Source organism: Egretta garzetta, unplaced genomic scaffold, assembly GCF_000687185.1.
Source record: "Egretta garzetta isolate BGI_Z169 unplaced genomic scaffold, ASM68718v1 scaffold252, whole genome shotgun sequence".
Lineage (NCBI taxonomy): Eukaryota > Metazoa > Chordata > Aves > Pelecaniformes > Ardeidae > Egretta > Egretta garzetta.
Window position 1 is genome coordinate 384191 of NW_009259028.1, and position 17073 is coordinate 401263.

At 41.4% G+C, this 17073-nt stretch overlaps 1 protein-coding gene across 1 annotated transcript in view; it reads left to right on the forward strand.

Annotated features, from left to right (window-relative positions):
• Window positions 1-211: 211 nt before the first annotated feature.
• Window positions 212-17073, forward strand: part of ISM1 (isthmin 1) — a 37570-nt gene continuing 20708 nt past the window's right edge. The window contains exons 1-2 of the mRNA XM_035890238.1: window positions 212-294; window positions 587-827. Coding sequence (XP_035746131.1) covers window positions 212-294; window positions 587-827 — 324 coding nt within the window. The remainder of the gene's footprint in view (window positions 295-586; window positions 828-17073) is intronic.

Consider the following 17073-nt stretch of genomic DNA (forward strand, 5'->3'; position numbering starts at 1 on the left):
GGCAGGCCGGGGCCCGTCCAACATGTCTCACCCGAGGCCTCCCTTGTGAGGAGGACGCAGCGTTCCCCAAGGCAAGAAGGGACCAAACAGGTGTGCGGTGTTGGGAAACGTGGGAACGAAACGCGTGGCTTTCCTGGGAAGGTGTCAAGAGACAGGTAGAGGCACTCGGCCCCGAAATAGCCAAGAAATGGGGTGACAGATGCTTGTGACCATGAAGGACAGGGCTTGTGACCATGCCAGCCTGCTCCTGTCTTCTGGTCCCACAAAACCGCCGGTGAATTATGTCCGGCAGAGGTAAAGGACTTTTGATCTGTTTCCTTATTTTTGCAGGTGGTTCTTTTTTATTCAGCATCACGTGTTGCCATTCATGTAAAATGGTTATAAACGGTGATAAAAGCTGCAGAATCGTCAAAATCGCCAGGCAAAGCTCACACATCTCTGGTCAGTTGCATGTGCCCTGACCAACTTTTTTCCCCCCGTATCTAAGTGTTGAAGAGAAATCAACTGCCAGATCACGAAAAGAACTGACGTAAAATGTATCGTTATCACCATAAATTTACATAAACCCCTTTATCATCTCGGAAAGAATCATAGTACCAGCAGAGCATGTTTCTATAAAGCATGAGGAAAAACACAGAGAGTGCAGGCTGTATCAGTCACTGTTTGCACGGGACCCCCGGCTGGTGGCCCGCAATGTGAAACCACTAGCTACAGGAGGGAACCTGGACCTGCCGATTCAACATCCCAGTCACAAACTGAGATCAGGTCCTCTTAACTGCGAAAACCTCCTGTTGAACTTGGTGGGAGTCCTTGGCCGTGTGCTTCGGGTAAGGCCCCACAATGCTGTCTCTCTTTGAGCTGCAGTTTTATCACTGGTTTGACATTCCAGGATGGTTTTTTTTAATATCTTTAAGATTTCTGGTAATAAATGATGCTTTCTTTCCTCATGGGCACTTGAAATGCCTTTTAAAATGATGTTCCTTGGAAAAGTAAATTTGGAGAGGTTTTTTTTTATGAGGTGTTCGCTATCATTAGAATAACCCTGAATTTGCCTTTCCTTGACAGGCTTGTAACATAATGAGGGAAACATCTGGGCAAGTGGGAACTCTGGGTGATGCCATTTCCCCAAGGAGTTCTTTTTAGAGCACTATTGTAAGGTTAGGGGGAAACAAGAGGAAAGTCATCTTCAGATAATTATCCTAGAGTATTATCATTGTGGTTGGCTGTCTCATGAAAATCTCTTGATTGCTGACTTCAAGAATTTTTTCTGTCCGGTGATTTTTTTTTAATAGATAACAAAACTCTGTGCCTTTAAGCATTATGATAGCTTTAGCAGTTCATATTTTCATCATGTTTTGCCATTTGTAGAATTGAAATTTTTATATCCTTCCCAACTGAATTGATTCTGCAGTTGCGTATTTGAGAGAGTGTGTCTGTACAAGACATTATGGGAGGAAAGTATATTGATTAGAGCAATCAGTTCAACAGATGGAAGTCTATCAATCTTTTGGTTTTATAACTTCCATGGATTCTATTGCTAGCTGGAAAATGCTGTAACCTGCTGTAGAAAATTGCACTCTGACAGGCAGATGCTTTCATTCAGAGCATCACGATATAGATCTCGATAGCAAGTTTACACTTCAGGTTTTGAGGTTTCTTGGGTGGTTATTGTGGCACATACCGAAGAGAAACGCAAAATCCTAGTGCATTGCATTCCTAGTTGAAGAAAAGAAAGCAAAACTGCACCAACCCAGATTTGTTGGTATACACAAATAGAAATCCTTCAGGTTGTTATGGCTTATACTGAAAAAAACACCGTATTGTTTTTTCTGTCTTGGTAGGTCTATGGAGAGAAAAGATTGTGTGAGAAGTGATTAGGTCAGTGTTTCATTTGATGAAATTTCATTTGACGAAGTCTGTTGTGGCAAATCTAGGAAAGAGTAATCTTTGCAGCAACTGTTTATAGATTCATTTTCACACGGCAAATTTGTATACAAACAAATGGACTATTATCAAGTGTACGGTATGGTATTTTAGTCCTTAGGTGATCTGTTTGCACAAAGCGGTCATAACTTGGTCCTGTGTGTCTGAAACAGAATCTGAAGTGTTAGTCTTAGTTCCAAAAAGAAAAAAAAAAATAACCCCCAAACTTAGCACATCCTTGAGCCTTTTTATGTAAAACAGATTCAGGATGTATCCCTAGTAATCTTAAAATATTGTTGGAGATTTAAGTAGTCTAAAATATAGACTTGTATGCATTTGAAGTCTGATTCATTAAGGGAGGAAGAGCTTCTCTTTCCTCCATCCCTTGGTCTTTCAAATGAAGGAAGGATTTTGGAGGGTAGGTTTTGATTTCTTCTGGTCTTTCAATTATGTTAACCCCTGCAGTTAATTAGACTGATAGGCGAAAGGGATGCAGGAAAGCTTCCATCCTAAAATTAACCGAGTTTTTTTTCCTCCCTCTTATTTTTACTTTTGGTGCCCTTCCCTGTACTGTGCGTGTCTCTAGAGTTCCCAGATGTCTGGGATCATGTTGTGCTGCTGTGACTGGCTGTAATGAAGCAACAGTGAGGAGAAAATCCTGATGTGCTTTGCTGGTCCTCCTTGAGATGGGTGGGATACGGGCACAGGTCTCCTCGGCTCACTGCTGCAGAAGTAGGCACGGCACCTCTGCATTGCTGCAGTTTCATGCTGCTGTTAGAATTGGTTCATGGTAGCGTAAACTAACGCAAAATGGGAAATCCAGATTGGAGCTGTAAAACATCTTGCAGTTTTGAGTTATGAGAAGGAATCAGCCTTTTGTTTCTCAATCAGATTTTATTCTCTCCTTCCATCTCTACCAAAGAAAAAAAGGAGAATTGGTGAGGGGGGAGATTTTGGGTTTGCTGGTGAGGACTCTATTGGGTATAATTTCATTAGCATGCAGAAACTGTTGTGGGGTATATTTTGGAAATAAACAAGTACAAACTTTTGCTTCTGAATAAGAGCAAGTGAAGCTATAATAAGAGATGGAAAAATTCTGCTTGGGCATTTTTTATCTTTTTACATAGCTCTAAAATGAAAGGAAGGCTTGAACATAAATTTTGAAGGACATTTGTAATACTTTATGGTGCTCTAAAATCCGTGCTTGCATTCTGAGAGAAAATATTTAATCGAGATGTTTATTCCCATCACTTCTAATTCTTCTTTGCACACCAAGAAAAACAGTGTTCCCACACCGAGAAAAATGACCTTGTAAAATGTAGTAACAGAGCCACCAACAATATACACCATAGCGCATGAAGTCAGATTCTCCACTGCGGTACTTGCAGCAGTATTACATTAGCATGAAACTCAGTATTTTGTGTAAAGCTGGAGCCATATAAGAGAACGTAATTTGAAAAGAAGCACAATGCTGTAAACAGCTTTTTATTTTTAATCCTCTTGCTCCTGTCCTTGCCCCCCTCCTCAATAAGCATGCAAGCAATTACCGCGTGTCACAAATGTTCTCTGAGCCCTACCAGAAGAAACACGTTCTGCTGCTTATAAACGGTTGCACAAGAGTCACTCTCCAAGCCATGTGAGGAGTCCTTTACAGGGCTGAGCTCTTCATTTTCTCCTCAGATCCACGGCTCAACACCATGAGAAGTTCAGAAATGGTGTGCTGTCTGTTACCTTTGCTGAGGTGCATTTTTAAGGCTTGTGAGTTCCTGCTGCCCCTTGTACTGGGTTCAGGCAAATGGCAAAACGTTCTCAAGTTGGATCCAGTGGCATGTTTCAGCTTTCTGGCTTTCTCAGTTTAAGTAGGACTCAAGCTGTTTACTTTGGGGGAGTTTTAGACTGAGTTTTTGAAAGCTTATTCAAGCTCTGGAGCTTTACATTTGGTTAATTCTAACAGGAACTGATTGTCTAAATCATCTTTGAAAAGCTGTTGATGCAATGTTTTGCATTCATGTTTTCCAGACTGTCCTTAGCATATATAAGATGTACAGTGTATATCATGTATTTTATACGTGTGCTAAATCCCTCTCTGCCTTAAGAGCAGTTTACACATTACACAAGTAACTTTCAGAGCAGGTGGCCTGCGAATGAAGCAGACTGATTCTCTGAAAACCAAAATCTCTTTTGGTGAGGTGGTTACTTATCACAGGCAGTGCTGTTTCGTGCTTTTTGACAGTGACAGTAAACAACCTGCCTGTTCTCAGCAGGCTTTGCTCTATAGGTTCTTAGCTAAAGCTCACCCTTACCATTAGCATATGTTCTTCCAGTTATGCACTAAGCTTTGCGAATGACTTACACCATGTGCAGTTCATTCTCTCATCTCCCAAGGGAGAGAATTATGTGTGCTCTTTAGTGGTTTTGCTAGTGGGCTGTGGCTTGTTCCAGGATCTAGGGGGAAAGGAGGGGTGATTAACGTTACGTGTGCTGCTGCCGCAAAGGATAAAATGGGAAACAAGAATGAAGGAGTGAGACTGCTGCTCTGAGCAGAGGAGCATTTGCTGTTGTCCGTTGCTCCCAAAACCTGGCTCCAGGAAAATTCCAGAAAGTATTAATTAACCTTCCCTTCATACCTATCACTTTGATTCATTTCCTAGCAAACTGAAGCATCTCTGGTGTAAAACAACTACCGCACCTTCAGAGTAGGATGTGGCAAGCTTTTTAGTACCTAAGACTACTGCAATCATTTCTAACAGGGATCCAGATTATATTTTGTTACGGCTGCAAGGAGCAGTGTTAGGCAGGTACAAATGTAACTTCCTACATTAGATTTGACCAGGTTGTTTGGATGAGGCATATTTTGCTGAACTTCTCTTCAGTTCAACAGTTAACAATTACTGTACTGCGCATCTTGGATCATCGCTGATAAACACCTGGCATTAAATCACAGGGTGCCTCTCAATTCTGTCTTTGCAACTGCAGCTTGGACCAGATTTCCTCATGCCTATTGGAGAACTTTATTTCTGTTTTGAGAAAGATTTAGCATCTTTTTCCAGCTCCTTACAGTATCATTACAATGTATGTAATCCTAAATTCATTCTGGGCCATCACAGTGGCTTTATGTACATTCCCATGGCCCTGGAGAGAGACACAAATCACATCATTGGCTACTACAGGCCTTACCTGCAGGGGTGTGGAGGGGGACAGAGTGGTTGAAGGGAAGCCTGTGGTTCTGAGCCCTGTGGTGGGTGGGCGCCTGACTCATGGTTGTGAAAGGAGTGGTAGGTTTGAGTCTGGTTCCTGAGAAGGTCTAGAGCTGTAGCGATCACCTGTGGTGACAATGAGAGCAGAGAGACAAGGCATGGGTACATAGAGATCCAGGTTGGTACCTGCCTGGTACTTCTCATGTTGGTTCATCTAACTTGGACAATCAGCACTTGAGCACTTGTTCTGAAGTAGCTTTTATTTTGTAGTCTTCACTGATTGTGCAAAGAGAAGTTTCTTCTACACGGGAAGAACACAGCTGGTCCATCACAGCTTTAACAGCAGTGTGACAGCTGAACCACACTGCTACTGACACCTTGCTGTTATCTGATTGGCACAAAAATCTCCCCTTCACTCCTCTGGCTTCAGCTGTCAGCTCTTGGGTTCAGTCACTTTTCCCTGCTCTGTCCCTTAATGGAGGCTGTCCACAAAACCAGGAAGCCTAGAGTTGTAGCTCTGCTGTTGGTCTTTATGACCCCAACAATTTCATCATCGTTTTACTGTCTGGAGCTGGTCACTGTGTACTCCCTTGTGATTTTAACATACATGTTATCACCTGCTAATAGGTAACCCAGCCCTAGTACTTAAAGCTTCAGCATACTAAGCTTTTCGACACCTTGCTCTGTTGTGGAATTTGTTTGCTGGGAAGACATCTGTTTAACCAATCCAGGTTACATTAAATCGGGAACTGTGTTTTGAATTCAGCAGTTGTTCTTTCGTCTCTACTCGTATCTACTACATGTGTATATTAATAGTCAATGCTATGTTGTTCCAACATGGTGGAAAATGCCTTCAAAGAAAACAAAGAACAATGAAAGAATTAATTAGGTGAAAATTCCGGCTGTGTTGTGTTGCAGCATCTGAAAACTTTACAGGAAGTGAAGCGCAGAAGACAGTAGTATTGATAATGATCCAGACTATGCTACCTTTGCCTGCCAAACTAACACGTGAACGTACTAGTCATGTTTGAAAAGCTTTAGACAACAATATGTGACAGAGAGAGACGCGACTTCTGAAAACCCAGTCATCAGTTACGTGAAAGGGCACGGAATGCAAGTAATGGTAGCAAATTATTTTGCCATACTTTTTTTATGCTTACATTTTTCCGAGTCATCATTTTAAAAATCTTGAAATGTACTCATACTTAAAATATATATGCAGACAATTTAGATGTTTCCTTACACAAACATAAACTAAAAAAATGAAGCCATGTCATTTTTCCTTGTGCTTGTATCTTGAAAGTATAGTAGAGGACAAGATTTAGCTGTTTTGGCAGGTTTATTGTCTGACTTGGTTGCTTTCCGCTCTTCTGTGTGTTTTGCCAGTCTTCCTTGCAAACAAATGTGGTAGTACCCAGTTGTGCCTCATTTGTTCTGTTCGCAGTGTTGTGTAGGCTTGTTTGGCCTTTTTTGTTATGATTCTTATCTTGCTGTCTGCTTTAAGACTACACTGCTTAAAAGCTCTTTGAATTGACTGAATGATAGTCTCCATAAAAGTGGACTTTTTTAAAGCATTATTTTTCAGTGGTAGCAGAGCTAGGTCACTGGTGCATTTTATTTTTTATTTTATTTTTTAAATCTCTAGCCAAGCTCTTTGAGGTGGAGATTCCCTTGTTGTGTTGTTGCTTGTGTACAATGTGCAGTGTAATAGGTCTCCAGGCCTGAATGGAGGCTGTAAGCACTGTCACAAATGAATAATGAAGTGATAACTTAGAGCAGAAAAATACAAAGTGCTTTAGTAAGTTACAAAAGGAAGCATTAAATGATGCAGTGATTACTGTTGCACTTTAATACCATTGTGCCTCCAGGATACCGATTTTACAAGTTTTGAAGACAGAAAATGCCAGGCTAAATTAATAGTCCAAAACATAGAGATGAATAACATTTCCAAGAAATAAGAGTAGTGAGCTCATTGATACATCAGTAAGAGCAGAATGTTTCCAGTGTTGGTATTTCCATGTACTTTCAATTTGAAATACCAGAAAAAGAAACAAAACAAAGTAAAATATAACTTATTATTGTAATAAGCGACGGCTTGCCACAGCGGTCAGTTATGTGGCAGTGTAATGCTTGGTCAGAGGACTTGGTGTGGGCGGTACTGGTAAGCAGTTCCTTTATCCTTTTGCCCTTGTTTTTCAGTGCTTGGAGAACTCGTAGCAGTGGGTCATATTTTTTTATTCCTCCCTTTTAGCAGTCAGCAGGATGAAAGCAGGCCTGGAGTTGTTCACCTCTAAGCTCTTGTAGCCTAATGGCTATTTGGGTGCTTTTAATCTTGCAGAGGTACTCATAAGGATGAGAAAGGAAAATCAGAGATGAAATCTTTCTCTCACTACTCTTGGTAGAGTCAGTCTGTGATGAAAGGCAGGAGAAATTCAAACATCTTCAGCTTTTACGCCTCCATGCTAGACCTACATTCTGAGTGTGTTTAAACTGACCTTGCTCCACTGACTTTCACAAAGCAAGGCAATTCAATGACTTGTGTTGGCTGCAGACCCAGACAAAGTTCCTCTTAGATTTGAATCTTTCACAGCTCAGATTTTCTACAGAACTGATATGCACATAACACCCATGATCTGGACCTCCATCCGTGAAGAGAAGCTGGGCTTTGGCGTGTGGCTTTCCTCAGGTTGCATGAATTCATTTCCATCCATTATGTTTCATTATTAGTTTTATACGCACTGAAAAATCCTGGGCTGCTTTGTTCCGCAGTAGCTCTTCCTCGGAAAGACTGAAATTTCTTCTTTGGTCGTTGAGATCAGTAGTTGTGACAATACCGTTATGAGTACAGTGTAGGTATCTGTAAAAAACACCCAATGGGCCTCATCTTTTTCCACCACTGTTTACAGTACCACTCTGAAAAAAGTGGATTCTTCCCTTATAAGGAACAGTTACTGAGTCAGTGTTGTCCATGGGCCAGCTTTAACTTCCAGAAAGCTTCCTTCAGGCATCTTGCCTTTGCATTCCTGTTGAGTTGGGCGTTCAGGTATTGAACAATTGAACACTATCATTGAAACACCTTTTTTTGTACATGCCTGGGAAAGCTGAGTAGGAGGTGAGGTCCTTGCACCAGAAGGTCTGTGCTGTAGGCTGTGATGGAAAGAGGAGGTCACTAAGATTAGTCATGTAGCTTTGGCATCTTTCTCACCTTAGAATTAACCCAGCAGCAGCAGACTTTGCCATGAGGAAGCCACAATTACTCCACTGGCACCAGCTGCCAAAGATTACTATAGGTATAAAACCCCATAAATTTGCTTGGTTTTATATGCCATATATATCAGTGCCATATATATTTTAAAATCAATATGGACTTGATCTAGATATAATGTTAGTAATCAGGTGTTTACTAATGTCTGCTTGCACAAGTTGCCCAAAGAAACAAAAAGGATTAACAGTTTAAATGTTTAAAACAAAACCTTCTCATGATATCGACATGACTTACTAAAAAATAAAAACCATAGCTACCTAGCGTGGATTCTGCAATACCCCAATATACTCACCTCCTCCATCATATGAGTTGCTTATACACTATTTAATTCCGTAGCAAGAAGTTATTTAGTGACACAACAGCAATAGAATTCTCCCTATCTTTACTGTCTACAGATACAACTCTTGTCTGAAAGTGTCTCTTGAAATTACCTCACTAATCAGACTGGGTTGTTTAAGATGCAGTGTATATATTGGCATATTGTGCTGCTGATTTTAAGATTCTCTGGGCTGAAGAAGTCTGTAAAGGTTCACTGCACAGAGCAGGCTATAACAAAGCAGTTAATGATTCTTGTGACATGAATGCTGCCATTTCAGTTTATTTGAATGACACTGGCATTCTGTCTTAAATATATCACTTTTTATTGGTTTTGGGTTTTTTTTGAAACTAACTAGATATTAGGCATGGGTATGCATCTTAGCTAAACTATAACCTAGCCAGTCCATGCCTTTTGCACTGCAGAGTGCCCAGAGTTTTTCAAAACACGTAACCACAGTGATATTTTTATAAAGGAATGTTCACCTCATGGGATTTTTTTAAGGTGTTCTATTTTTTTTCCAAGTTACAGCTTCACTTTATTGTACATGATGTCCAATAAAAAAGATATATGTCTGTGATTGGACTTTGAAAAAAGGCCACGGTGCCTATTCCATTTAAAGGGAATGAAGTCAAGCAGTAAATTTGCTGGTCGCCCTTTTCATATTGACTGTATCTCAGCCAGCAGTTGGTCTTTGATGTTGCAACAATAGAGCAAAGGCAGAGGAGGAGGAGGATTAGGACCTCCATAATATAAAAACAAGTCTGCATTCATCACAATTTTTATAGAGCACAGTCCATGACTATTGGAGGTTTGCAGTATAGGCTCAATGGTCTGCAGAAGAGTGCAGCAGTCTTAACATTTGCAGGTGGTTTACAATTCATCCACCATTTCTACTACCATCTCTTCTTAATTCAGAGTTTGTTTAGGCATTCAGCATGTAAGTTTCTCTATCTTCTTATTCCTTCCTACAATAGGAAAACAGATGTATGTCAGGATAGAGCTTCTGGAGTAATATTTTCCTTTACAAGGGTTGATTGCTGTGTTATTTATGAAAGGCTTGCTGCAGCTGGCCAATAGAGTATCTATTCCTCATCTTGTGCTTGAGAGACCGAGCTTTTATTAGGAAAGAATGGAGGGGTTGATATGTATATGTCTAACATTGGTGAAAATATATATCAAAAGGGAACCTAGGGCAGCCGCACTATGCCTGTGTCTTCAGGCGTACTGGAACAATAGTGCCGAAGGCTTCAAATGAACTATTTACCCTGATAGAGTCCTGGAGCTTTTGATATGCATTTAAATGGTAGGAGCACTAGCTCTTGATCAAAACATGCAGAAAGAAAAGGGTCGTCCATTTCATGAAAATGTGTGAGGTACCAAGTTGCACTAGGTGCTGGTAGGAGTACGTAGACTTTGGAACATGAGCAGAGCTTGGAGAGAGCTAAATAATCTGTAATGCACCATTGTAGCCATGTGCATAGCATCGCGGATGTGGAAGGCAGGATGAATGCAGTGTTCCCAGGGACACGACGATGGCAGCAGCAGCAAGCCCAGTACAAGTGCATCTGTATCAGAAGCACAAAGGCAGCTCTTAGGAGACCATCTGGGCATGCACCAGGTGAAATTGCTTTGCTGCACCCAATTCCAGTGGCTCTTGCTTAAGGCATGATCCTGAAGTGTCCCAACACGGCAGAACACCTGGAAGCTTCTCTACCAGACTCTGAGACACTTGACCCAAGGAAGGGAAGGAAGGGAAGAAAGATGCCAATCTGTAGTGCAGTTGACAATTCAGGACCTGATTTAGGGTTGGATCCTGTGCCTTCTGGGTGTTCTGGTCTGTGAGTCCAAACTCATGAACAAGTCACCGCTTGCCAGCTGAGCTGCAGTAGCTCCTTAGATATCTTATCCCACCTTCATCCCACAACAAAATATGAGGTGATTCTCAATTTATCAGCATGTCAGCACTGAGCAAACAACAGTGCCCAGGGCTATCGCCAGGGTGACTTCATTCTGTCCTTGGACAAAGCACTCCATGATATCGGTGGTCACCAAATGCACAGCTCTTTGGTGAGGAATCTATCCTTTTATTTAACATCTACCACCATGGCCATTAAAAAGGCAACATCTGGTGCAGAAAATGCACATGTGCTATTTCTGTGCTCTGCCGTATGTCTCCTTCATCAGGCATAGATACAGCAGTGTCTTAGCTGTCTCTGCTTTCCCCAGTATGCCAGCTGCTGAAAGCAAACTACATGAGACTTAGCCAGTATAAGGTGGGAGTTCTGACTAGTTAGAGGCATCACCTAGTGTTTAAAAGGGTTTGCTCTTGAGGGACCAATAGCTCTGAAAAAGCTGCTGAAATCTTTCAGTAGCAGTGAATTTGATTCTTACTCTTCTTTGATCTAGAATTCATGGCTTTTTGAATATTGTAAATCAGAGCTGCCTTTCTCAACTACCATCCCTCTTCTTCTGTCTCCTAAGAGGATCGTTTTTTCATGTTCATAGGAATATAGCTATGGCAATCTTAACATCAAAATAAAATAAACTAATTGTTTGTATAACATCATCAGAGTAAGGCCAGATTAATACCACCTCACTGATTTTTTTTTTCTTTATCCTAGTGAAGTCTTCCCACAAAATACAAGAGGAGTTTGCAGCTGAAATTGTGTGTTTGCACATATAGACTAAATGGGGGAAAAGAGCTGTACGTGCCAATTCCCCAATACACACTGCTGCCAGTGATAAAAGGAGCCACGATTACATCGCAATCAGTTTATAAAGCCCATAATACTCCCATGACAATTATTGCAGTTTACTTGTAAGGGCTGTATGAGGAGAAAAGATGTATGTTTATCTCTTCAGCACAGGGAAGTAGCTGGAAATGAGTTCTGTGCCACAGCCTACCAGGAAATGCTCTTCCAACCCGCTCTGCAGCCTGTCTGCTGTACACACTCTGGAATCTCTTTGTACAGAAGCAGCTCTCCCTCCCTGGGATCCGGCATATCAGCTAGCATCTCATCTCTGTTCCCCAGCAGAGGACGTGAGGAGATCTCAAACCTGAACTGCTCATCTTTCCTCTTCTACCTTGCTGCTGCGCCTGGCTGCTGGGACTAATCTAAAGATGCATTTGGCCTGCTCCATGCAGTTTATTGTCAGTGGCGTCTGGGTGGCTTCAGGCACATGCTAAGATTATAACAAGTTTGAAAAATAAAACCATTTATCCTAAAAATAGCTCAGAACTCACTAGTGATCATGGGGTGGAGGGGAGACAGAAATGAAGATATTTTCTTTTCACGTAAGTGTCAGATTCAAAAGCATCTGCCTTGTTCAGTGCATGTATGGTATTCATTTCCTGTCTGCAGTCGATTGGAATGCCCCCCGAGTCGTTTGAAATTGAAAATCGAGTCATGCTTCTTTAATCAGCTCTAGGAAATAGCCCCCCTCCCTTACTGTTCTAAGAAAATTTATCTATACATGCATAGAATTCATAATATAAAAAGCCCACACTTCTCTCCAGGGCAAATCCTTCCTCGTTCCCCTCTTAAACAGAGAAGGGTCTTCACGTTGGCTTGTCACAGTGCACTGCATAGCTACTCGCTTGCTCTTCTTCCCCATAATGTCACTGGAGGGAGGCCTTTCTCTTGTGTATTTGACTCCTCTTGTTTCTTTCTCTTGTTCTGTCATTAGGGCAGTTCACAGAGATGTAGAGAGAGGGCATAATGTCCACTGCTGATGTCTTGATACAAAAATGAGACAGTTATTGCACTACGTGTACAGATGCCATTTATACTAATGTCTTACAGTTGCCCATGTATCAGTCTCTGAAGTTTTCTAAATGGAGAGGGTAAAACTGTACGCTCAGGCTTGAAAGAATACTTCTCTGCAGGAGCAGAGGTGCGTGGTCCTGAGGCAGCTGCTCAGATTTCTGCTGCTGTTTTGCTGTAAACTCCTGGGTGTAGTAACAACCCCTTCCAGGGAGTGTTGTGAAGCATACAGTTGGTGCATAGATATTGAATGTAAACAAACACTGCTTTTCCTCTGCCTTCACCCTCTAACTTCCACCAAAAGGTGGCGGGGAAGGCAGCTAAGGGAGGGTCAAGTAAGTTATCTCGCAGTCATTCCGTGGTGTGTGTGTTTTGAGTATCAAGACTCAAGTGACTTATTTGCCTTTTTTCAGGCACAGAAATAGTATTGCCAGAAGCACAGGAAACATCATGTTTTTGGAATATAACACTTGTCTGCTTTCTTGCTTTCCCGTTATTAGCTTTTGCTTGTGTGATGAAGTCATCATGTAACTTTTAGTCCACAGGGACTAAACACTTTCTAGTCTCTAAAAACATCTGCCAGCTAACACAGCCAGAGTCATAGACACTTTTGAAAGCATAGGGCGGATATTCAGTGGCATCTGAGAGGGCGACACAGAGACTGGGAATAGCTGTTTCTTGGAAACTAACAGCTGAAAGCAACGTTGAAAATTGAACAGGTTTCAAGTAAGGTTACTCTTTTGGCTAGGGAGAGATGAAAACTTCGTTTATTAAAGCTGGTTCACCTAGTGAAATCTTAGCCGCAGTGATTTAGTGGAATAAACCTGCAAAAGGACCTAGTTTAAAACCCATGAAAATAATTTCAGATGTATGTTTGCTCTCTTTCATTTACACTGACTTTGTGTGTGCTCGCCTGCAAAGCCTGACCAAAAAGTTGTGTACAAAAAGTATTAATATTCTGGATTTCCTTTGTGGTTTTGATTGCAGCTTAAGGCAGATTCTCCTGTTCTTTTGAATCCAATGTGTAAATTATGATGCAGATTTTAAATGATGGGTGAGATTAGACTTGTTCAATTAAATTTACCCATGGTATAAAGGGATTCTGTTTAAAGCTTTATAATAATACTGATTTTATGCAAGTCTTTAATAAAGCCTAAAAAGAATCAGAACTTTCAAAACATTTGCATTTTGGCACCACAGGTTATTGGAGTGGAGTAGTTGGGCTACTTTTCAGTTGTACGTTTGCCTGCAACTGCTAAATCAGTGCGTCCTGTATGGAGAGCTCCAGCCAGGCAGTGGTTATGGGGAAGATCTTCAGAGTCATGAAGAACAACTTTACCAGCAGCTTAGGCAACTGAAAATACCCGTTAACTACAAGGAAAACTTGGCATTGAGCATCTGTCAAAGCCCTACACAATTTCAGATCTCTGTGCTTGGCCGTCCGATGGATGGCTGAGTATCTGCTGAAGAACAAAGCACCAGTGTGTACTATGTTAGAAAATTCGCTAAAGAGCCTCTGTTTTTTCCCAGGGGACATTGAGCTGTAATCACCACCAATTCCTTTTTATTATCAGAGTGCTTATACAAACTGGCAGTTCTTCACCTCCAAGATGAACCATACATACTGTTTGTATTTTCCAGCTGAAGGAAAACATGAAATACAAGCAAGCAACAAAGCATAAAAGATAGCTCTGCTGTGAAATGTGTGTCCACAACGTGTAGCAAAAGGTTGCCAGATCCAAGTATAATATGGTTGGTTTTCTCCCTAAGCTCCAAGGAAAAAATATTGTCTGCCAAAGCAGTTCAGATGTGGACCCACTGTTTACTAACAATGTGGAAGAGACGGAGCTTGCTGAGAGAAACTCCCAACCAGAGTCTGAATGAAGGATGGGCCAAAGCTTGATGACTGCAAGTGTATAAATAGGCTCAGTAGGGGAGGAATGGTGGTAGGGCTGCTCCGGCACCCAGGTTGTATCAGTTCAGATGGTTCAACAAGGCAACAGCTTTCTCCTCCACTGTGGAGGGTCCTGTTGTAGTGTTGGCCATGTTGCCTCAAAAGAGTGGTCTGGGACTTACTAGACCTTAGATGTGAAGGGGGCCTCAACTCTACCACCCCAAGGATCTCTGCAGTCATAATGTAAGTCCTGGCTACATGTTCAGTTCTAAAGATTTTCTGTGTACCAATGAAGGCTAGAAGGTTTTAGTGTAAAAAACCTAAAATGTAAAGTTGTGATTCTGAGATAAATGTGCCCGGATGCTTTGAGATTCTGCTTCTGCTGTATGCAGCTCCTGAGAGCTATTTCAGCATACATCAGAAAATCAGCTGTGTTGGGCTGGGTATATTCTTGGGCATCCCAAGCACCTCACTGCCTAACTGTGCTGCCACTGGCACCCAACATTTAAGCTGTCTACAGAAGACCTCTGCTCCCACAGTGGCTGCAGATCGGCATGTCTACTCTGAATTTCTGCTGTCCTAGTCGCAATGATATTTGTGGCTCCATCCTGTTCTCCACAGAAACAAAATCACTGTGAGAGCCGTACAGCCCCTGAAGCTGATGTGTCCCACAGCAGCACCCTGGGGGGTGACTGGGTTTGGTCTTTGTATAGCCACTTGCAAGTAGGGGTACTGCAAGTTAGAAAGAGCTGGATATAATGTCATTTTACTAATTTGGCTGGACTAAACAGAGAATTATTAAAAAATAGACCCTGATAAAAAGAACTCTTTTTCATTTTTTTTTTAAAATTACCAGTAGTAATCAGTGATTCATCTTTATTTGCACAATGTTTAAAGCAGATGCTATATTTTGGAGCCCCTTAGGGAAAACAATTGTGTGCATACAAGCCAGTGTAGTCCATTTTAAATGATTTATGAACAGTGATTATCTCAAACATGCTATTAATTATTGCAACAATTAATTTGTATGGCTTTCTAAAGATAAGTAAAGCCTTTCACTTCATTAATATACCTGAACATGAGGGACAAGCACATTTTAAGAAGAAATGAGAGTGTCTGAGCAGCTGAGTAGTTGGTGTGACACCCCTCTGGGTCTGACTTCTTCTGGAGATAGGTCAGTGACTCCTTGGAGTAAACTGGAGCTGTGGGGTTCAGTACCACCACATGCTTTCAGCTAGTTACACAGAAATTAAATATGAACCCAGGTGATTTGCCTGGGTTAAATGAGAAAGCCAAGACAGAGCTAAGACCAGAACAAGGGTCTTCTGACTGCCTGGACTGTATGTGGCATTAATCATAAAAGAAATTTTCTCCGTATATCTTTGATAATGCTTTTTGGCTGTTAACTTCACTGTCTGCTTACCTAACACTGCCCTCATACCTCGTCTTGCTAGGTACTGTGCTGCTTATACCCATGATAGACAAAAAAATAAATAAACCCCAGGAATTAGATCACCCAAATTCATTACAGGTCTTGGATCTGCAGAAGTGAAAGTCTCATGTAGTATCTCAGTGTGTTACTCAGCCTCCCCAGACCGGTTAATTTTAAAGTGATCATTTAGCACTAACCTGAAAACACATGACAGCCTTCAAAATCAAAACAATCTGTTTAGGCAGGTGGGAAATGAAACCAGTCCTAATGGCTATAATGGTTTTCTGTGAAGGCCCCAGGCCTCATTTTGTCTCTGATAGCAATATAATCTTTTATAGCGTCTGTGAAGTTTCCTAATAAATAAACGTTCCTTGTTCCTGGTGGTTGAAGATGCTGTACAGGTGCATCATGAAAGTGCATTGACAGACTGTTGGTTTTCAATTCAAGACTTCTTGTCAAGATCATTTTACAAGATATTTCAAAGGCGTATACAAGAAATAAAAAAGCAATGTAGCTGCAACAGGGATTTAGTAATAGATTCCCTTGCTGTCTGGGAGCTGTTAGGGACATAAGCTGCATCAGTTTTCCCAAATTCTTTCAACTCCATAATTAGCAGTGCTTGCAAATGTGCCTTTAGTTTGGCAAGTGGGGAGGGAATGAACAAAGGTAAGAAATATGAAGGACAGAGAAAGAGCAGCTGCTCCAGAATATTTTCTGTAGCTCCAGTCATTCCTCACTTATCCTCTGTCTTGGTTGTTTTTCCAGAACTGGAAATCGGATTAAAATAAGGAAGAGAGAGGAGGGGGATGGATTTCTCACCTGCTAAAAATGCAGAGAAATTCCCTTTTTCCCTAGTTTGGTATTTTTTCAAGTTCCCATTTCTGTTTAAATTCTCTGCGGGGAAGTATGGTATGGTACACTTCCCTGCAGCCTGTCTAATGTGACAGAGGGAGAAGCAAAATAGGAAGCCAGTGGAATGAATTAAAATACCAATTTGGTTATTGAAAAGTTAAAACTGCAGTATCGGGTAGGAAATTTTTTCTGCATGCAGGGTTGTCTCTTGGTGACTTAAACCCTGCCATGGTGCGAGTCTTGCCTGGATCACCAGCATTTAAAGTTATCCTCACAAAAAATCCCTGTGAATTGCTCTTCTTCCCAGGTTTATAGATGGACACAAAGACGTTGATATATACTGAACTATTGCCCTCCCTTTTTTCAGGGACGGGTGTCGGAAGGTGCAGTATTCTGAAATACAAACAATATGGGAGATCCTCTCTTT